This window comes from Microcaecilia unicolor, chromosome 10, assembly GCF_901765095.1.
Source record: "Microcaecilia unicolor chromosome 10, aMicUni1.1, whole genome shotgun sequence".
In the NCBI taxonomy this organism is placed as follows: Eukaryota; Metazoa; Chordata; class Amphibia; order Gymnophiona; family Siphonopidae; genus Microcaecilia; species Microcaecilia unicolor.
In genome coordinates this window covers 79,670,685-79,693,473 of record NC_044040.1, presented here as the reverse complement: position 1 = coordinate 79,693,473, position 22,789 = coordinate 79,670,685, and the positions used below count along the sequence as shown (strand labels likewise).

The following is a 22,789-nucleotide window of genomic DNA, read 5'->3' as shown; positions in this document are numbered from 1 at the left end:
CGGGAGAGGGGGTAGACAGATGGAAGGATAAGGAGAGAAAGAGGGAAGACGGAAGGACGGGGAGAGAAAGAGGGAAGACGGAAGGACGGGGAGAGAAAGAGGGAAGACGGAAGGATGGGGAGAAAAAGAGGGAAAACGGATGGAAGGATAGGGAGAGAAAGAAGGAAAACGGATGGAAGGATAGGGAGAGAAAGAGGGCAGATGGATGAAAGGATGCAGAGAGAAAGGGGAGAGAGAGTAGGGACACTCAACAGAAAAGGGTACAGCGATAGAAAGACACTGGATAGAAGCGGGGGGGGGGTAGAGAGAGACACTAGATGGAAGGATCAGAAGAAAGGGTAGATGGGTGGAAGGATGGGGAGAGAAAGAGGGAAGATACTGGATGAAGGGTAGGGAGAAAAAGGAGACGCTGGACGGAAGGATGCAGAAAAAAGAGGGGAGACACTGGAAGGATGGGGAGAGAAAGAGGGGAGCTGCTGGATGGAACGTGGGAGAGGATAGAGTACTGAAAGACTAGAGAATAAGAGGAAGGGGCATGTGGAGAACAAGGGTGAGGAAAAGATGAAAAACCATAGGTGATGAATGGACAGGAAACCCTGGCAAGAGAAAGACGAAGGAAAGCAGAATCAAGAGATTGGGAGCAACACAATTAGAAAAAGTATGGCCAGACAACAAAGGTAAAGAAAATAATTTTATTTTAAATTTAGGATAAAGTAATGTGTTAGCTGTATTAATAAAGTTTAATAAATGGAAATAAAACACAATATAGAAAATAAGGTGATACCTTCACTGATTTTAAAACATTTTTGATTAGGTTTCAGAGACCAACACTTCCTTCCTCAGGTCAGGAGATGATACCATAACAGCATTACATTGAACTGAGGCAGGAGGTTTTAGCCTCTGAAAGCTAACTGAAAAGGGTATTAGGCTATTAAATAAAATATTTTCTGAAATGGCCGCAGCATTGAGGTGTACCAGGGGATGGAGCCACGTAGAGTGGGTGGAGCCAATACAAAGTGGGGCGGGGCTAGAGGGCATGTACTAAAATCTCCCTCTCAAAAATTGTGACACCTTGGCAGCTCTACAGTTTAGAGTTTTAACTTTAGTTTTGCAGCACAGCTTAGACAGTTCAAATAAGGAATAGAGAGTTGACAGTCACAGGAAACCCCAGTTTAGAGATTTAATTTTAGTTTTACAGCACAGTTTAGCCAGTTCAGATAAAGAATACAGAACTGATAGTCAGAGGCGTAGTCAGGTTTTGATCTCAGGGGGAGCAGACTTTTATAAAATAGGCGCCAGTTGGTATCAGCTAGACAACAGTGTCTGTGTTGTTGCTCAGGGGCTGTAGCAGGCACAGATTAATACAGGCTTGTCTGTTGCGTCCTGCCTACAAGGAAACAGTAAGTTACATCAGGAGGCAGGACGCAGAAGAGGTCCCTGGACTGGCCAGAGCAGGCAACCTGTCTTCTTAACTGCAAAGTAAAAATATTCAAATCGTGACCATCACCTCAGGAATAGCACACATATTCCTTCCACTGCTAGACACCTTGTTTAAATCAAATGGGCTTTTGTTTGTGAGGTGACTCTACAGGATGTGAAGAACACTAGTCTAGAGCATTTTTATTTTGGGTGACATGGAGGGGCATAATCGAACTGCGCCAGCCATCTCCGGGGCCGGCTCCGCAAAACGGCGAAGCCAACCGTATTTTCGAAAAAGATAGCCGGCCATCTTTTTTTTCGATAATACGATTGGGGCCGGCGAAATCTCGACATAAATGTTGATCGCCAATAATGGAAACTGAGGCTGGCCATCTCAAAACAGGCCAAATCCAAGGCATTTGGTTGTGGGAGGAGCCAGCATTTGTAGTGCACTGGTCCAATTAACTGAACGTAAAATGCCCTTCCCTTACCAATCTGGAAAGGAATGGGCATGAATGAAGGAAATTGCATGCAAATGAGCTGCTTGCTATTAGCTCATTTGCACACAATTTCCTTCCTAAGGAGGGGAAGCGACAGCAGTTGAGGACATCCAAAATGTTTCTGTGAGAAGGACAGCCATGCCTTTGCTATGCCTCTGACACCCTTTTTATTTATTTATTTGGATTTTGGATCACAAGTAGCAGCAGTGGGATTTGAACCGGCCACCTCTAGATTGCAAGACCAGTGCTTTAACCACTAGGCTACTCTGCCATTCCTCCACTCTACTCTACTCCACTCCATTGAAATTTGGCCATCTCTGTGGGGGAGGGGGGCAGTTGAAGACGTCCAAAATGTTTGAAAGAAGGACCTCCACAGCTTCGTTATGCCTCCGCTGACACACACATACCTCCCCCCACCCAGGGACCTGCATATTGCCCCCCCTCCAGGGATGGCCAAATTTCAACGGAGTGGCGTAGAATGGAGGAGTGGCAGAGTGGCCCAGTGGTTAAAGCACTGGTCTTGCAATCTAGAGGTGGCCGGTTCAAATCCCACTGCTGCTACTTGTGATCCAAAATCCAAATAAATAAATAAATAAATAAAAAGGGTGTCAGAGGCATAGCAAAGGCATGGCTGTCCTTCTCACAGAAACATTTTGGATGTCCTCAACTGCCGTTGCAGGGAAGGATGTCTTCAACTGCCGTCGCAGGGACGGAGGCATAGCAAAGGACATATTCTAAAAAAGACAAAAGTTTTTGAAGTTGTTTTTTTTCGGGGTGGGAGGTGATTAGTGACCATTGGAGAAGTCAGGGGAGGTCATCCCCGATTCCCTCCAGTGGTCATCAGGTCAGTTTGGGCACCTGTTTGATGGTTGGTCGTGAAAAAAAAATGGACCAAGTAAAGTCGGCGAAATGCTCATCAGGGCCGCCCTTCTCTTTCGAAAATAGGCAGGAAAGGCCACCAAAGGTGGCCCTTGCCCCACAGCCTACATTCAAATAGGCAAGACACTTTGTGAAATAACACAAACCCTGCCCTTGCCTCTCCAAGTTGCGGCGAACCGGAAGTGAAGGCAGCAGTGCTCACTGAGGCAGGCAGGTTCGTCTCTTCTCTTGTTGCTTCCCTCTCAGCGCTTCCCGCCTTCGAGGGCGGGACGCAATGAGAGGGAAGCGATGCGAGAGGAGACAAACCTGCCTGCATGCCTGCCTCAGTGAGCACTGCTGCCTTCACTTCCGGTTCACCGCAACTTGGAGAGGGGAGGGCAGAGGAGAGAGGCGACATGCTGGACATGGAGGGCAGGGGAGGGGAAAGAGAATTGCTGGTCATGGAGGGGAGGGCAGGAGAGAGAGGAGAATCGTTGGACATGGAGGGGAGGGCAGGGGGGAGAGGAGACATGCTGGACATGGCCAGGGGAGGGCAGGGGGGAGAGGAGAATTGCTGGGCATGGATGAGGGGAGGGCAGGGGAGAGAGGAGACATGCTGGACATGGAGGGGAGGGGAGAAGAGGGCAGGGAAGAGAGAATTGCTGGACATGGACAGGGGAGAGGAGAATCGCTGGACATGGATGGCAGGGGAGGATGGGGCAGAGGAGAATCGCTGCACATGGATGAGAGGAGACATGCTGGACATGGATGGAAGGGGAGGGCAGGGGAGAGAGGAGAATCGTTGGACATGGAAGAGAAGGGAGGTAAGGGGAGAGAGGAGAATCACTGGACATGGAAGAGAAGGGAGGTAAGGGGAGAGAGGAGAATCACTGGACATGGAAGAAAAGGGAGGTAAGGGGAGACAGGAGAATCACTGGACATGGAAGAGAGGGGAGGTAAGGGGAGAGAGGAGAATCGCTGGACATGGGAGGGGAGGGCAGGAGAGAGAAGAGACATGCTGGACATGGATGGAGGGGATGGAAGACAGGAAGGAGATGCACATGGATGGGAGGGGGGGGCAGGGGAGAGAGGAGAAATGCTGGAAATGGATGGAGAAAATAGGCAAAAGCTGGATTCATGTTATACCTCCTCCAGTCAATTGGATGGAGAGGAGAGCAGGAGATAGAGGAGAATTGCTGGATGGAGGAGTTGGCGGGGAAAGAGGAGAAATGCTGGTCTTGGATGGAGGAGAGGGAATTATTGCTTTATATGGATACAGGGAAGGGAAGAGAGAGGAGAAATGCTGGACATGGAGGGGAGAAGAAAGGAGAAGTGCTGGATATGGATGGAGGGGAGGAAAGAAAAAAGAAGAAGATGCACATGGATGGAGTTGAGGGAAAGGGAAGAGAGGAGAAAAACTGCACTTGGATGGAGAAAATAGGCAAAAGCTGGATCCACATTATACCTTCTCCAGTCAATTCCACGGAGGAGGACCCAGCTTTTACTTATGGATGTAGGGCAAGAAATGAAGAAGAAAGGAGGAAAGTAAAGAAATAAATGGAAAGGAAGCCCTGGAAACTGTGTTAAGAGAACAGACAGAGAGCAGCAGAATCAGAGACTGGGACCAATATGGATAGAAAAACAGTCACCAGACAACAAAGGTAGAAAAAAATCATTTTATTTTCATTTTAGTGTTTGGAATATGTCCAATTTGAGAATTTACATCTGCTATCTTATTTTGCACTGGGTATACTGGAGCTTTAACAGCTTACAGATATTATTTATAATGAAAAAAAAATCACATTTTTTCTCCTATACTAGTATAATATTTTCAAGGATGTCTGTTTATATGCGCCATGACTGGTATAAGGGGTGTGGCTAATGTGGGTGTGGCTATAAAAGGGGTGGGGCCACATGTGGTGACCCCGCCCATAATGAGTACCGGCACCTTTTTTCCTACAAAAAAAGCACTGTAAAAAGGTAAGTTGAAAAGGGCCCTATTCAGGGGCGTAGTTACAGGTGGGCCTGGGTGGGCCTGAATCGGGAGAGGGAAAAAGCAGATGGAAGGATGGGGAGAGAAAGAGGGAAAAAGCAGATGGAAGGATGGGGAGAGAAAGAGGGAAAAAGCAGATGGAAGGATGGGGAGAGAAAGAGGGAAAAAGCAGATAGAAGGATGGGGAGAGAAAGAGGGAAAAAGCAGATGGAAGGGTGGGGAGAGAATGAGGGAAAAAGCAGATGGAAGGGTGGGGAGAGAATGAGGGAAAAAGCAGATGGAAGGATGGGGAGAGAAAGAGGGAACAAGCAGATGCAAGGATGGGGAGAGAAAGAGGGAAAAAGCAGATGGAAGGATGGGGAGAGAAAGAGGGAAAAAGCAGATGGAAGGATGGGGAGAGAAAGAGGGGAGATGGATGAAAGGATGCAGAGAGAAAGGGGAGAGACTAGAAGGATGTGGAGAGAGAAGGGACACTGAACAGAAAAGGGGAGAGAGAGAGAGAGAGAGACACTGGTTAGAAGGAGGTAGAGAGACACATTAGATGGAAGGATGGGGTAGATGGGTGGAAGGATGGGGACAGAAAGAGGGAGACGCTGGATGGAAGGGTAGGGAGAAAGAGGGAAGACGCTGAATGGAAGGGTAGGGAGAAAGAGGTGACGCTGGATGGAAGAATGCAGAAAGAGGGAAGACGCTGAATGGAAGGGTAGGGAGAAAGAGGTGACGCTGGATGGAAGAATGCAGAAAGAAAGAGGGGAGACTACTGGAAGGATGGGGAGAGAGAGGGGAGACACTGGAAGGATGGGGAGAGAAAGAAGAGAGCTGCTGGATGGAAAAGGAGAGTAGTGAAAGACTGGAGAATAAGAGGAAGGGGCATGGGGAGAACAAGGGTGAGAAAAAGATGAAAAGCCATAAGTAGATGAAGTAAATTAAAGAATGGATAGTAAGAATGAATTAAATCTGGACAGAGAGAGAGAGAGAGGCAGAAAAATATTGAAGAAAGCAAAGAAAAAGGAGAGAAAAATGAGAAATGGCCAGGAAACCGTGGCAGAAGAGTTAAGCGAAAACGAAGGAAAGCAGAATCTAGAGACTGGGAGCAACACAATGAGAAAAAGTAAATGGCCATACAACAAAGGTAAAGAAAATAAATTTATTTTTAATTTAGGATAAAGTAATATGGTACCTTTGTTAATAAAGTTTCAGAGACCAATACTTCCTTCCTTAGGTCAGGAGAGGATACCGTAACAGCATTATACTGACCTTAGGCAGGAGGTTTTGGCCTCTGAAAGCTCATTGAAAAGGGTGTTAGGCTATTAAATAAATTGTCTGAAATCTGATGCACTGAAAAGCAGCACTTTACCCTGTGTGACAAATGCATCTGATTAGTGTGACTAAATTTTGCTGGGGGAGGGGGGGTAGAGAGAAAATTTTGTGCCCACCCACTTTGGATTCAGGCCCACCCAAAATTGGCAGTCTGGCTACGCCACTGGCCCTATTATCACATTGTTTGCAGTGAGAGTCATCTAAACAACACAGGCACATAAGAAGTCACACTTTCAGTTCTTCTCTGTCCAGAAGTGAGGACTTCCAGAGCAGGAAAAATCTTCATTGGTAAGTTATTTGCTGGGAAATTGCTTTTAAACTTGGGAAAGGTAGATCTAGAGTTTAATAGGTTATCTCAGTGTCTTTGTTTTTAAGTTACTCTACTTATTTAGCAAAGGCAGTTTAAGGAATTTAGAGTTTTCTTTGTTTGTTTAGCATGTAAATTCTCTATTACAGTTTTATAGGCTAGCAGTTAAGGGACTATTCTAGAGTTTACCATAGCATCATTGAGGAGCAGAACTAATAGTCACAGGAAACCCCAGTATAGAGTTTTAACTTTAGTTTTGCAGCACAGCTTAGCCAGTTCAAATAAGGAATACAGAGTTGATAGTCACAGGAAACCCCAATTTAGAGCTTTAACTTTATTACTGCAGCACAGCTCAGTTTCCATAGTATAATACCCTTTTCCTCCTGTTTGTTTTAAAAGTATTTCCATATAACTTCCAAGTCTGCTACTCTAGCCTCAAGAGAACGGATCTGTTCTCTGAGAGCTAGGAGCTCTTTGCATCAGGCATACATGTATAACCTCCCACCAACTGGGAGATAATCATATATGTGACACACAATGCAAAAGAATGGATAGCACCCCTCTCGCTGCTGGACTGCTATCTCCTTCTTAGTATATTTGAGTTTTTCAATAATTTAAAACTTAAGGTACTAAGGATATTAGTCTAATATAGCTTATATGGTATATTGTATGATTTATTTAGTGTTTTCTTCTTAGAAAGTAATGAAATGTAATTAAAACTCTGTAAGAGGACACCTCCCTTGTTATCCTAATTAGAATAACTGACTATAAATAAAGAGTTGTGCTAGGGGTGGGCGGGAGTTAGGGGAGGATGGGTGGGATTGAAGACTAAACTAGGCCTTGCTGTGCCTTCTAGAGGTTATCTGTTAATGTTGTAGGCTGTGGCAGAAATTTCAATTTTTAAAGTTTTAAAACTATAGGGGAAATATTTTTTCACTCAATGAATAGTTGAGCTCTGGAACTCTTAGTCAGAGGATATAGTAACAGCGGTTAGCGTATATGGGTTTTAAAAAGGTTTGGACAAGTTCCTGGAGGAAAAGTCTATAGTCTGCTATTAAGACAGACATGGGGAAGCAACTGCTTGCTCTGGGAAAGTAGCATGGAGTGTTGCCATGATTTGGGTTTCTGCCAGGTACTTGTGACCTGGCTTGGCCACTGTTGGAAACAAGATACTGGGCTAGATAGACGATTGGTCTGACCCCGTATAGCTACTCTTATGTTCTTATGAGGTCGCACCATGGAGCGATACAGAGGCATTATAGTATTCTTGGTCTTATTCACGATCCTTTTCCTAATAATTCCTAGCATCCTGTTTGCTTTTTTGGCTGCTGTCATACATTGGGCAGAAGATTTTAGTGTATTGTCTACGATGACATCTACATCTTTTTCTTGGGTGCTGACCGCCAAGGTGGACACTATCATCACATAACTATGATTTGGGTTATTCTTTCCAATGTGCATCACTTTGCCTTTGTCCACATTAAATTTCATCTGCCATTTGGATGCCCAGTCTTCCAATTTCCTACAGTCTTTCTGCATTTTTTTACAATCCACGTGTGCTTTGAAAACCTTGAATACTTTTGTGTCATCTGCAAGTTTAATCACCTCACTTGTTGTTCCAATTTCCAGATCATTTATAAGTATGTTAAATAGCACCGGCCCCTGTACAGATCCCTGCGGCACTCCACTATTCAGCCTCCTTCATTGAAAGGAATGGCCATTTAACCCTACCCTCTTTTTCCTGTCCAATAATCAATTCCTAGTCCACAACAGAACATTGCCTCTTATCCCATGGCTCTTTGATAAAGTTCCTCATGAGTGACTCCTGAGAAAATTAAACGCTTTCTGAAAATCTAGTTGCATCATCCTCCTTTTGTAACCACATTCAAAATCCAGACTAAAAACTCACATTTTGAGGCTGCTTCTAATTCTTAACCCCTGATTTTGCCCACTCACAACATTGTTCTTTCAACTACTTTTCTATAAATTAATTTCCAATATATATTGTGCCTTGTATGACTTGATTATGCTGTAGGCTCTATGAGCAGACAGTCTTTTATGTGTAATTGAAAAGTGTTATATGCACCAAGTATATAGAAGTGATAAGTAGGAGTGGTTAGACCATCTGTACAATCTTATTTTTGAATGCATACTTCGAAAAGGTAATGGTGGAAAAGTGAAGATATAAGCACTAAAAATAGGCAAGCAACATTATTACATGAACATACTTAAATCTTCACTACCCTAGCTGCAAAGGACTCAAGTACAAATCAATTTATGGATCCAGCTTCTCCTATATAAGCACACAACTGTGGAATGCACTACCGAAAGCCGTGAAAACAACGTACGACCACCTTAACTTCTGGAAATCACTAAAGACCAACCTGTTCGAAAAGGCATACCCTACTGACCCAACTTAAGTGCCTGAACCCTGCAACACAACGAAACCAAAGCTCGTAATGAACTCTTCTTTTCTACGATTCCCTAATGTGTCTGTAACACATGAATCTCATTCGACCGTAACATCACTCTGTATTTGTTTCATCACCGGAGGTGGCTAACGCCTCACGGTACTATCTAAGCCACATTGAGGCTGCAAATAGGTGGGAAAATGTGGGGTACAAATGTAACAAACAAACAAACAAACAAATAAATAAATAAATTACATAGCTTTAATCAACATTTCCCTAAATTATTTCATGCTTACCTTTTGGTGAATAAAAAGTCTTCAAATGTATTGGCTAGTTCCGGCCACATACTGTCAAACTTTCCAGAAGAAGCATGCTGCCTTGCAACAGGTAGCCCAATAGATAAAACTTTTAGAAGTGAAGATACTGCAAGCTTCCACGTACTTTCTGAGGGGCAGGCATACTTTAAACTCAAAGGTAGTCTCAATGTCTAGGAAACAAGATTCATACATAGGAGTTTTCTATACCAGCAGACAAATTAAAGTTACATGTATAGCTAGGAGAACAGAAAACAAGCTTCTGTTAATATTAATAATAGTGAAAAACACTCCACGAAGGCAAAACTGGATCCAATCTTCAAATCTGTGTCAAAAAATCCAAAGGTATAGCAAAGAACAATACACACTAAAATACATAACTTCGCTAATGATAGCAAAGTTATAAAAATAATTGCAAAAACCAAGCAATCAAAAAGGGAGGCGATATGGACCTCAGAATGTAACCTTTTTACAGTAAAACTCTCTGGATTAATGATTTTCAGTCAATAGTCCACTCTATTTTATGTTGTTTTACTTAACCTTTTCAATCATCAGCTATATAGCTTAAAAACAGCATAATGCACAATATCCAGACACTGGCACTGAATATCTAGGTTTCTGGAGGTAGTGGGTACAGCCAATATTTAGTGCCATACCTGTACAGCTTGTTGGGTATAATTAAGACTGTTATGCTATGCAGGCATCGGTACCACTGTTACCTGCATAACTTTCAGCTCTATCCATGATCCCCCCTAGCACCAACTGGCAAGTGCCGCAGTGGTCAAAGCAGATATTCAGCAGCGGTGTCCACTTAAGTGCTGCTAAATACCAGCTCCTGGTGTCAGGTCCTCGAGGCAGAACCGGAATACGTGAGCCCTTGTGCCACTGCCGAGGAGCGGCAGCGGCAGACAAGACCACCCTGGAACTGGATACACAGAAGAGCAGGACTGGAACTCGGGACTGGAGTAGTACTAAGGCAGGCAACTAGAACAGGCAGAACAGGAACAACTTCACCTGCACTTGACCACCGTTCCTCCGGAGTTGAGCTCCGGAGTGCGGGTGGCCGGCAGGACTTGCAGGATAAGGCAGGAACTGAAGATCCAGAGGACCCACCCTGGGTCCGCGATACATGAGGGAGACTAGGCTAAATACTAGACTCGGACTGAAAGCTGCATGCAGCCACTAGGCCAGAAACACAAGACAGACCAAGGGGACAAGATGTACACAAAGGCTAGGCAGAGACAGGATTCAGGATTTACACTCAGGATATACACACTAGCTAGGCAGAGACAGGATTCAGGATATACACACTAGCTAGGCAGAGACAGGATTCAGGATTTACACTCAGGATACACACACTAGCTAGGCAGAGACAGGATTCAGGATATACACTCAGGATATACACACTAGCTAGGCAGAAGCAGGACTCAGGAAATACAAGCAAGCTTGGCAGAAACAGGACTCGGGATATTCAAGCAAGCTTGGCAGAAACAGGACTCGGAATATACACACAAGCTAGGCAGAGCAGACAGAAGAAGTAACCAGGAACTAGCAGAGTCTTTGGGCAGGCAGCGGACAATAGAATAAACCAGGTGCAAACAGAGTCTTTGGGCAGGCAGCAGGCAGAGGATTAAACCAGGAGCTAACAGAGTCTTAGGGCAGGCAGCGGTTAATAGAATAAGCCAGGAGTAAACAGAGTCTTTGGGCAGGCAGCAGATAATAGAATAAACCAGGAGCAAACAGAGTCTTTGGGCAGGCAGTGGACAATAGAATAAACCAGGAGTAAACAGACTCTTTGGGCAGGCAGCGGACAATAGAATAAACCAGGAGCAAACAGAGTCTTTGGGCAGGCAGCGGACAATAGAATAAACCAGGAGCAAACAGAGTCTTTGGGCAGGCAGCAGGCAGAGGAATAAACCAGGAGCTAACAGAGTCTTAGGGCAGGCAGCGGATAATAGAATAAACCAGGAGCAAACAGAGGGGTAGATGCATCAAGCAAACGTAAAAAAATCAAAATCGTTAAAGGCCCTAACGATTTTTAAAAAACGAAGAATGCACCAAAAAAAAAAGTCACACATGCTCAGATCGGTATAGAAACGTACAATGTATCAAAGAATCACAATACACATCGTTAATCGGCCCCCAAATCATGCGCAGAGCAGCCAAGCGTTATGTTAGCTGCTCTGCGCATGCCACAAACAGTCAAAACACAGTCAAATCACAAGCACATGGCTCCCAAATCAAAACAAAAAGAAAAAAAAAGGGTCGGGAGGGGGCAAGGGCGCTCATCAGGAGCGTCCTGTACGGACGGCCTTGCCCCCCCCCCCCCCCCCGCTGCTCCCCACTTTCCGCCGCTCCCCCACCCCGAAAAAGCAAAATTCAAGCAGCCCTGCTCCCCACTTTCCGCCGCTCCCCCCCACCCCGAAAAAGCAAAATTCGAGCAGCCCCTGCCCCCCACCCTTCCTCACTACTCTCTCACCTCAGCTCCGCCTCCCGACATCCTCCGTCCTGTGCCCCGCCCCCTTTTGGGGTCGTCGCCGCCATTCCCCTCCTCCATCGGGCCCCCCTCCCTCTTACCGGGCCCGTGCAGCGCCTCTCTCCTCTGTCCGAAGGCGCTGCACGGGCAAGAAGAAAGCCTGATGCCTGCCTTCGCCCAGCTTCGATGGCGCGTCTTTCTCCTGCTGGGCCCGCCCCTGTCTGACGTCAGTAACCTACGTAGGTTACCGACGTCAGACAGGGGTGGGCCCAGCAGGAGAAAGACGCGCCATCGAAGCTGGGCGAAGGCAGGCATCAGGCTTTCTTCTTGCCCGTGCAGCGCCTTCGGACAGAGGAGAGAGGCGCTGCACGGGCCCGGTAAGAGGGAGGGGGGCCCGATGGAGGAGGGGAATGGCGGCGACGACCCCAAAAGGGGGCGGGGCACAGGACGGAGGATGTCGGGAGGCGGAGCTGAGGTGAGAGAGTAGTGAGGAAGGGAGGGGGGCAGGGGCTGCTCGAATTTTGCTTTTTCGGGGTGGGGGGAGCGGCGGAAAGTGGGGAGCAGGGCTGCTTGAATTTTGCTTTTTCGTGGTGGGGGGAGCGGCGGAAAGTGGGGAGCAGCGGGGGGGGGGGGCAAGGCCGTCCGTACAGGATGCTCCTGATGAGCGCCCTTGCCCCCTCCCGACCCTTTTTTTTTATTTTTATTTATTTATGTTTTTCTGACGTCCTTTGGACCAATCACAGCGCTTTTAGCTCTGCTAATGCGCTGGGATTGGCTCAAAGTTTGTTTATTTTTTCTCTTAATGATTTTTCCTGGCACAGAGCTGTCCTAACGAGTGGTCCAGACCTGTCGTTAGTTTTCCTGCCTTTTTCCTGCGTAAAGGCAATCGGAAAAGGTTAGTGCATGTCGTTTCAATGGGGTTTTCACACTAATTGCTCATCTCCATTCCGTTTTCGTTAGCTGCTGGCTTCCTCGGTAAAAGCCCTTTGATGCATGCAACGGATCAAATTTTCCTCGTTGGAGAGTCATTAAAGGCTCATTTAGCTTTAGTGCATCTGCCCCAGAGTCTTTGGGCAGGCAGCAGATAATAGAATAAACCAAGAGCAAACAGAGTCTTTGGGCAGGCAGCGGACAATAGAATAAACCAGGAGCAGAGTCTTTGGGCAGGCAGCGGGCAGAGGAAAAAACCAGGAGCAAACAGAGTCTTTGGACAGGCAGCAGGCAGAGGAATAAACCAGGAGCTAACGGAGTCTTTGGTCAGGCAGCAGGCAGAGGAATAAACCAGGGATAACAGAGTCAGGGCTGAAGCTTTAGCAGCTCCAAACACAGACAGAGAGAAAATGGCTGAAGCTTCAGACTCCAAACGCAGAGCAAGGCAAAGGAAGGACTAGCAGTCCACAGACACAAAAGAGAAGGGCAAAAGCCCACATGGAAGGACTAGCAGTCCACAGACAAAAAGCAGAAGGGCAGCGCCCACACAGAAGGACTGGCAGTCCACAGACACAAATAGCAGATGGGCAAGAGCCCCAGAGAAAGGCTAAGTAGCAGCGCAACAGTGCACTCACTAACCTCACGACCTTTTGGCATAACACTCTTACTTACTATGCAAAGGCCCTGAATGCAAGCACAGCACTTCCTTATGAAGGCTCTCACTGATGATGTCACCTACTACAGGACAGGAGCAGGGAACACACTCACACCAAGGAGAGGCTTGGAACACATAGGAAGAACAGGCAGGAGCCATCTTGGAAGCTGGCACAAAACAAGCGGGAGCCATCTTAGATGCTGGCTCCTCAGAGAAGCATAGCCCACACAGGTGAGGTCTAGTGAAGCAATCAGCACACAGAGACAGAGACAGAGACAAGACTAACACAGAAACAGACAGAAGCCAGCACTGATGCTGACCCCCAGAAATAAGGTAGGTCTGAGGGTGGTCATGACCACAGACGTGACACGTGGCCTGGCTAGTGTGATTTATCCAGGCAGAGCCTCTCCTGTCTGGTTAAATTGCCTTAAGTATTGATCCCTTTGTTTTTAACAGTATCAATAAGTATATTAGAAGGGGTGTTGCTGCAGCTATAGAGGAAGATTTTTGGCTATGTCTGGCAAGAGAGGCCACCCAACATAGCGAGAGAGGTAATGTAGAGAAGCAGAGGATAAACAGGAATTGCGGATCCAAATATAGTGAAATATTATAGACCGAAACAGGTCAGGGTGATAAAAGAATAGCAAAAACAGAGTAATATAAATGCTGGAACAGGAGATGATAGGGGTACATGCTATTATAAGCAAGTTTTATCTCCCGAAAGTGATTGATGTTGAAGCAAATACAATGACATTCAAGGAATTTGTGTCCAGGTTCAAAGGAGAAAGGAGGAGAGGGTTGTTGTCAAACATGTATGCTATACTCATGACTTGAAAAGAGGGGACGATAGCCATTAGGGGGCAGGAGAAAAATTTAGCAAAGAACAGACAAAAATCTACAAGTGGGTGATACAAATGAATGCTTCAGCACTCTTATAAGAGAATGACGACAAGGTGTTATATAGAACCTATATTACTCCATTAAATATTAAAAAGTGTTACAGTAGAGGGGGAGGCTTATGTTGGAAGGGATATGGAAAGGAGGGTTGTTTCTACTATATCTGGCAGGAATGCTTAGAAAGTCAGAAATTTTGGCTGAAGTGTTAAACATGTCTATTAAATATGTCAGTTGGGTAGGTGGGAGAACAAATTTGTAAGTTTCTGCACGGTGGCAGCTAGATGTATGATAGTGGCCTACTGGAAGCAAGCTATGGGGCATGTTTACTAAACAGTGCTAGGTTCTTGCATGAACATGTGCAAACAGCCAAAAGCAAAACGCCTTTTGTGCAAAGTCCTGCAGTAACTGTTGGTGGCATGACCAGCATTCCCACTGCAGTTTCCGCACAGACATGTTCCCTAATGCACATTGGGACAGATTCAGTAAATGGTGCTCAAAAATTGGCGTAAAAAAAAAATGGGCAATCAAAGATAAGCACCCTTCAGCAATGAGTGCCGATTTCAGCACCAAGGAATTACACCTGCTGAAACCAGGTGTAATTCCCGGCACCCAATTTAGGCGCACATCCCCTATCCACTCTCCAATCTTAGCACCTTTCTCCTGATTTTTAACAGAAAGTACTTCTTTAGGACCATCAGAAAAGAGTGCCCAGTTACATTACATTTGAAAAATTGATATTACCATATTAGACAAAAACAAACCAGCAAACGTAGAGGCTGAGAAATGTACAAACCAATAGGGAGATAATATCAAGAGCAGTTTATTCAGAATATTCATATCAAGGACCCAACATGGTGACAAGGTGTTGTTTGCTGATCGGTTTGCTGTTTTTTTGTTCTCTCCGTGGATTACACTGTTATATGATCACGTGCATACAAAAAGGATTTATCCAAGCCAATCAGCTTCTTTTCAGAGAAAGTTATTTGTGACCCCTGAGGCAGGCGCTTTGGTCTAGCAGCAGTCATGCTTACGAATACTTCTGACGCCGATGCCTCTGACCTGGATGCCGATATCAACGCTGAGGTTCCGGACTTGGCTCCAAACAAGTTTCTGCGCTGAGCCTCTCTGGAAAGTTGGGTCCTTTTCTTTATGCGAAGACAAAGGATGCAGTTTGCAGGGCTGTGTTTAGGCCCTAAACACTAGAGACACCAACAATGGGTATCTATTCCAGAGATCGTCCAACTGCACCAGGTACAGTGCTTGAAGCCACTGGAAACTTTAGTGAACATGGACAGGAAAACTTTGTCGGCTAAATTAAAAGAAGCGATTGTGCCAGAAAAAGGGAAGAGACACCAGAGAATAAATAGCGAGTGAACCCGGCAGAGGTCAAGGCCCAAAAGTGGCCTTGTGATGAAGAAAAATTAAGGAAACTTCAAATTTGGCAAAAAAAAACAACCTAAGAAAATTAAGGAAAAAGTTAAAACAAAGATCCACGAACAGAAGGAACACCAAAAAGGCAAAGAAAAATATGCCAGAGGCACAAAAGAAGCTCTTGGATCAAGCAAGTGTGGAGACGGTGAAAAAAGTACACCCTCTCCTCACTGCAGTAAAAAAGCAACAGAGGTGACCGTGTTTGCGTGGCGGGCGGGAAGGCACTTGTGCATGTGCGGTGGAGAATGTCTCTCGCCCCACAAAGCCCTTCTTATGCTTGTCATAAGAGCCAGACCAGGCAACACAGCCTGCGTTACCCACTTGTGGAAATAAATAGGCCTGCTTGTCCTCGGAGAAAGTAGTATATATTCACCACATTCAGCATGAAACAAGGGAACAGAAAAAAGCCTCCACAAGGAGGGGGTGGAGGTAGCAGGGAAGAAAATAAAATTATATAAATTAAAGAAAGGCCATACTGGCTACAGAAAGGGAGCCTTGTGAGGAGGAACCAAGCTTCAGATCTCATCAAATAGGCTGAAAATTCAGCCTCAAACAGGAAGCATAGACTAAAAACATTTACAGGACTGACAAAAAGTGGGGGAGGTGGAATCTTAGGAAAGAAGAAATGCAGGGATAATACCTGGAAAGTCTTGTGGGAGAATGATGAAAGTCAGGCCCTGAAGTAATAAAGAGAGAGATCCAGGAAAATAATAGGTAAGAAGGAAAAAGAGAATAAGCACATACTGGAAGAGTCTGTAGTGGATAGAAAGCAGACAGGAAGACTAGATTGAAATGGAAAAGCGGCTCCACAAAGTCTTGAAGGGACCCACAAAGAATTCCTCAGGCTCCAATACAGAGGGTTTGATCAGGAAGCGCTGTGGAAAGTCATTACACCAAATATCTTTCAGTTACTGCACTATCCTGTTGGGGACCAGTTACCTTTGATGGTTAAACAACAGGACACTGTTTCCTTAAAAAAAAATATTGAAAATGTATCTGTTTCACCTGGCCTATGTACTGCCCTAGGACTGAGGTGGGGGGGGGGGGGGGTGGTGACAGTAGCCAAGTGATTTTGCACTGATGACCTGTGCTGCTTGATACCTTTATTGGTTTGTTTTTGTTGTATAATCTTTGATTGTGTATGTTATTTTGTACTCTACCTTGGGTAAAAGAGGAATATAAGTAATTAAACTAAACTAAGAACCATAGCCTCTTCATCAGATCAGTATAAAATTAGCTAAGGATGTTGATACTTGAATAAAATTTTGGATATCTTCAAAAATAAGCACCATAGTCTGTATAATTCTCTGTTCACATGTTGTGACTGGGGACGATGTCTCCAAAACATTTTTTTGCATATCTTGACAGTAATGAACCTCAGTCTCTCAAATTTACTGCTAATGCTCATTGTAGTACTTGCATTGTGTCAAACATCCCCATTCTGACTGAGCACCAAGAAATCCAGTCTGAAACGAAGAAGATGTGGCAGAAAGACACAGAAATATTTCCCATTGTTTTGGGTGCCATAGGCTTGACTAAAGAATTTCCAAGCACACTTGCATAAATTGCATATACATGTTACATCTTATGAACTTCAGAAGGAAGGGAAAGGGAATGGGACTTGATATACCGCCTTTCTGTGTTTTTTGCAATTACATTCAAAGTGATTTACATACTATATACAGATACTTATTTGTACCTGGGGCAATGGAAGGTTAAGTGACTTGCCCAGAGTCACAAGAAGCTACAGTGGGAATCAAACCCAGTTCCCCAGGATCAAAAATCCGCTGCACTATGAGCATCCCCCCCCCCCCTCCCTTGAAGATGCCGCCCTGCTCACCCCCTCCGATGCGGCTCGATCCAGAGGACAGTGCAGTTGAGGACGCCCATCCAAAAAAATCATCCATTTTGGCCGCCATTCCCCCCCCCCCCCCCCCCCCCCCCGCAATAATAAAAACGTCTTTTTTAGCAGTGCTACACTCAGCTGAGAGACCTGGAAGTCTCTGAGCCAATCACAACGCGTTTAGCTGAGCTAAATGCGCTGTGATTGGCTCAGAGTCCCATTAAGAATCCGTCTGCATTTCCAAATTGGTAAAAATTTACCAATTTAGAAACACAGAGGGATTCACAAAGAGAATCGCATGCAAATGAGCTGCTCGTTGCTTTTGTGACCCAGCACATTTGGATGCGATATGGGGGAAACCAGTGAGCTGAGCATGTGCAGATCAGTCAATCACTATACATGGCTGCTCTGCACATGCTACAGATGGCTCTCATATACGCAGACAAGCAGTAGATGTAGCCCCCCTTTTTTTTTTTTTTTGCAAGCACAAATGCGCTTTTTTCTTTGGATGGACAGACCTGTGTTGGGGCTTCCTGCTTCCCCGCTGCTGGAAAAAAGTGGGAAAACCCTAGAATATGCTCTCTGCTGCTCGCAGCTCTGGGATCTGAGGAATCAGCATCAGGGCTTGGTTGCAGCCCCAGTTATTCCTGCTGCTTCCTTCTATTGGTTGGCTAACATCCTGGCATGCCCATGTCCCTGAAGATGGACTCTCAATGGCTGTCCCAACTCCTCCTCCCTGCAGGGCTTCCCTGATGACATAGCTCTAGAGCTGTGAGCTGATTGGATCTGAACTTCCTGGTGTCCCCCTCCAGTAGTGAGTGGGCGGGACATCCCAGGCTGACACTGTCCAATTGGTTTAGCCCCTCTCTGTTGTGCTTCTAGCATGGGGGATGCAGTTTCCCAGCAGAGGCTGTTTGACCCTTGTCTTCCTTACATTTTTGGTAATGCCCCCCCCCCCCACCTCCCCATTTCTTGCCAGTAAAATGTCATGTGAAAAAAGAATCATGGCACGGCTATCATACATGCAAAGAAGCTGCGTGTAAGCCGGTGTACTTTTTTTTGTGCTCCATCTTTCCTGCCTTGTTTCTCTCCTTCTCCTACTTGTGACAATGAAGAACTGACAGCTCCAGATCTCCCGTTAAAATTTCCACGGTAAAGGTAGGGACTGCTTTTGTGCATGGGGTTGGAAATGGCAGTGCATCGCCTTGCATGCATATTATAATAGTAATTAGCTCATTATAATAGCTTTGCATTCCGTTTTCGCTAGATGCTACCGTGACAGGAAAATGGCTCGGAGAACTCTTTTGTGCATGTCTCATTTTACTACTTGCTTGCTAAACCGGCTAGAACTAGTTTAAAAATCACATTGCTGGCTCGTTAGGATTAGTGCATCTGGCCCTCAGTGACAGTTTCAGGTATAATGGGAATTCTGAACAGAGCAAAATGCAGATTTGAGGAGTAAACCTAGTGGTTAGTGCAGTAGACTGTAAACCAAGGGACCTAGGTTAAAATCCCACTTCAACTGTTTTTTTATTTTTTTAAATTGTGTGCCTTCCAGGAACAGAAAAATGAGTACTGTACCTAAATATATAAGCCACCTGCAAGCCTGAAAGCTATTGAAGTGGTGTTCATTCAGGTACAGTAGGTTTTTTTTCTGTTCCTGGAGGGCTCACAATTACACACAAAAAAAAAAAAGGAGTTAAAGTGGGATTTGAATCTGGGTACCTTGGTTTACACTTCATTGCACTAATCAATAGGTTGCCCCTCAGCTCTGCATGGATGTCTGTATGGCCACTTTTTTAAGAATGCTGCAATTCAGATGTCCATATCCCTTATCTTCCCCCCTTCATAATTTGGATATTCCAGTTTGTAAAATGGCTACTCATGCTGGACATCTTCAGCACATGGACATCCATCTCACGTATTTCCTGTTTGAAAATACATACGAGATGGACATCCCTATTCTGACTTGAAAGTTATTTTGAAAATGCCTCTCCACACTTACAGTGCAATGTTTGTATGATTTTGAAGTAAAAAAATCAAAACTGATTGCGTACTATCCAGGGGCCTAGCCAGACCTTGCAGTGGGAGGGGGCCAGAGACAGAGGTGGGGGGGCACATTTTGGTCTGCCACCCTGACGAGGCCCCCCGCCTGGCCGCAGCAAATAGCTTGGCTGGCGGGGGACCAACCCCTGCCAGCTGAAGCGTTGTCCAATGCCATTCTCCAGCACCATCATGTTGTCTGCTCTGCTCTGTCTTCCCCTCACATCATGCACGCTCCTTTTAGTGAAATTGAGCATGCTCAGTTTCACTGAAAGGAGCGTGCCGGACGTGAGAGGAAGATACAGCAGGGCAGGCAGCAACACTTCAGCTATGCCACTGGTACTATCTCATTTAAATATGCTCAAATACTTATATATCTCTACTCCACAAGAAACAATGGCATAAACAAGTGAAAAACATGTATCTGGAAAACCTTTTTACCTTAATAATGCTCTGAAGTACTTTCTCATTCACTACAGCTTTATGGCAAGCAGTTTTTTGGTACAGGTCCACAAGAACTTCTAAAGATCTCTCTGCAAATGGTACATAATTCAGAGCCACCCACTCAGCCTGAAAAGAAAAAGAGCTTTTAAAAAAATGCAAAACATGCAGATACAAGCAATCTATATAAGAACAAAACTGCACATATTAATAGGTTTTTGGGAGAAATTATCATTCTACTGCATGCATAATCATACATGAATATATCTGACAGAGGAAAAAACCTGAATCAAGCAAAAAGGTAGGAACCATATTAAATATATTAGTGTCTAATATAAATTCTCAAGACACAGCTTATAAAGTGAGACCTTTGCACTTATGTGAGCCTAAAAGGCTAGGGCAATTGTTAAGGAAATTTAACTCACCGGTGCAAATAGTTGAATCTATTGTGATTCCATTGTGTTGATGCATAAATAGAATAAGAAAAGTTAATGAGTTGAAAAATCACCTTGCAATATATAGAAAACTTGAAATGTTTATCAATGTTCAGTAATGTGTGTTAATATATTATATCAACTGAAGACAGAAATTAGTGTATATAACAAAATTAAATACAGCACATTCCTGTTATAAGAGCATGCTGTGTCAGAAATAATTATCTTCAAACACTGAATTCTCTTCATGGGAATTCCTTCCACGGGGATGAATAATGATCAATGGAAAGTTGTTTTGTTAAACAAGTACTCTTATAATGGGATTTATCTCTTAAGTGGCATTTACTGTAGTGAACATATAAACATTTAACTAATGTTACCTGATTATACTTTGCATTTGCAATGTGCTTTGTTTCCAGATTTCCATACTGAGGAGGTTTACAGGAGAATGCTACAAAAGCCAACAGCTGGTCAAAGATTGCTGGGTACATTATCTGCATATTTTCATGTCCTATACAGATTGCCTGTGAAATCAAAATGCAGAATTTAGAGCAAAATCCATATCAAATGACACAACACAAATACATGAAAGGCTTTTAATATGTTTGTTATTTCATGTTTCCACTGTGGTTGAAAATTTTACTTTCAATTTGGTCACTTGGGTGAGATCCAGGATATGAGCAAGATGTGCTTGACTTCACTATCCTCATTTTCCCACCAGTCCGTTCTCTGATATGATTCATGAAGTCAACTGTTCTACATCAGAACTGCTTTCCCTTGTGTTGTACATTGCAGTTTTATGCCATCCCCAAAATTATAGCTCATGACAAGTATGACTGGAATGGAATACATGTCTACTAAAAAGTACCTTGATGTAACTGTTTTTAAAAGTAAGTTGGACAGTGTTGGAATTTTAGAAGATTAGGTAACAGAATGTGACAAAAATCATTTTAATTTTATTCAAATGAATAAGAGGAAATAGGATGTGAATAGTCTTGAGCTCTGAAAATAAAGAAACAGAATGGATGAGATAGGGCTGCTGCAAGTGCATTTGGCACCCTAGGTCAGGGGTAGGCAACTCCGGTCCTCGAGAGCCGCAGGCAGGTCTTCAGGATATCCACAATGAATATGCTGGAGATAGATTTGCATACCATGGAGGCAGTGCTTGCAAATCTATCTCCTGCATATTCATTGTGGATATCCTGAAAACCTGACCTGCCTGCGGCTCTCGAGGACCGGAGTTGCCTACCCCTGCCCTAGGTGAATCTTCAGCCTTATGCTGCCTTCTAAAATAACTTTCACGCTCCTTGGCACTCCCTAAAGATTTTGATAATTAAACTGAACACTCATGACCAATCCTAAACTGCCCCCCCCCCCCCCAGTACAACCCTGTAAAAATGCATACTTGGACATCATACATTTAAATATTTTTGTTTTGTATAAGAAGAGAAATTCCAAACCCATTATCTGGGTAAAGGACTATTTACCAGAATACAGTGGTATGCAAAAGTCTAGAATAAGCAGATCTTAATGCTGTATTGAAGCTTCAGTATGCAATTTTTCACATAATTGTAGATAGTGGTTAGGGTGGTGGACTTTGGACCTCGGGAACTGAGGAAATGAGTTTGATTCCCACTTCAGGCATAGGCAGCTCTCCTTGTGATTCTGGGCAAGCCACTTAACCCTCCCATTGCCCCATGTAAGCCGCATTGAGCCTGCCATGAGTGGGAAAGCGCGGGGTACAAATGTTACAAACATAAGTAACATATTATGGTGGGAACATCATATATTATGTGTTTCAGTGTTCACTCTTCTTTCAAATGCAACTAATTTTGTATATTGGATATACATTCATATTGTCCGCTGCCTATCTTACCTGATAATTTTCTTTCCTTGAATCATAGCAGACGAATTCAGAGACAAATGGGTTATAACCATCTACCAGCAGTGAGAAATAGAGGGCCATAATGAACTCTAATATGGGATGGTAAGCAGCCTGGTCAGATAATATGTTAGATAACAAAGCAGAAGGCTGAACGTGCCAACAGGAATCTGCTCCCTCCTCACAATAAGATGAGCCAAAACACAATATAAATCCCAAATTTATGCAAACCATCAGCAACAATCCTAAACAGGGAAACAAGCTGAGAAACACAATATAAAATACTCATTGAGGGTGGACCTCTGGATTCATCTGCTATGATTCAAGAAATAAAATTTTCAGGCAAGATATAATTAAGGAGTACTCTTCCCCTTCCTGACAGAGTTGGTGCCGCTGACTCTACAAGGACACTAAGAATGTATACACAGTTTGAAAGTGAAGATGTGTTGAGGTTACTAGACAAAACAATGATAAGACCTGGACCCAGGAGAAATTCCTGTAGCAAAACAGTGACTACAATCTCCTGTAAAAGAAACCTTGAACTTGTTATAAGATGCTGTGTTCCATAAACATTCAGATAGTGTGTTCCATTCTATGTAAACAATGCAGTAAGACAGAAATTAGCTGAAGTTGCA

At 44.4% G+C, this 22,789-nt stretch overlaps 1 protein-coding gene across 1 annotated transcript in view; it reads right to left on the bottom strand.

The window, feature by feature from the left end:
• MON2 (MON2 homolog, regulator of endosome-to-Golgi trafficking) overlaps window positions 1–22,789 on the bottom strand; it is a 461,654-nt gene that overhangs the window by 66,747 nt on the left and 372,118 nt on the right. Inside the window, 4 exon segments of the mRNA XM_030215834.1 lie at window positions 9,105–9,295; window positions 19,839–19,967; window positions 20,264–20,281; window positions 20,653–20,796. Of these exon segments, the coding sequence (XP_030071694.1) occupies window positions 9,105–9,295; window positions 19,839–19,967; window positions 20,264–20,281; window positions 20,653–20,796 (482 nt within the window).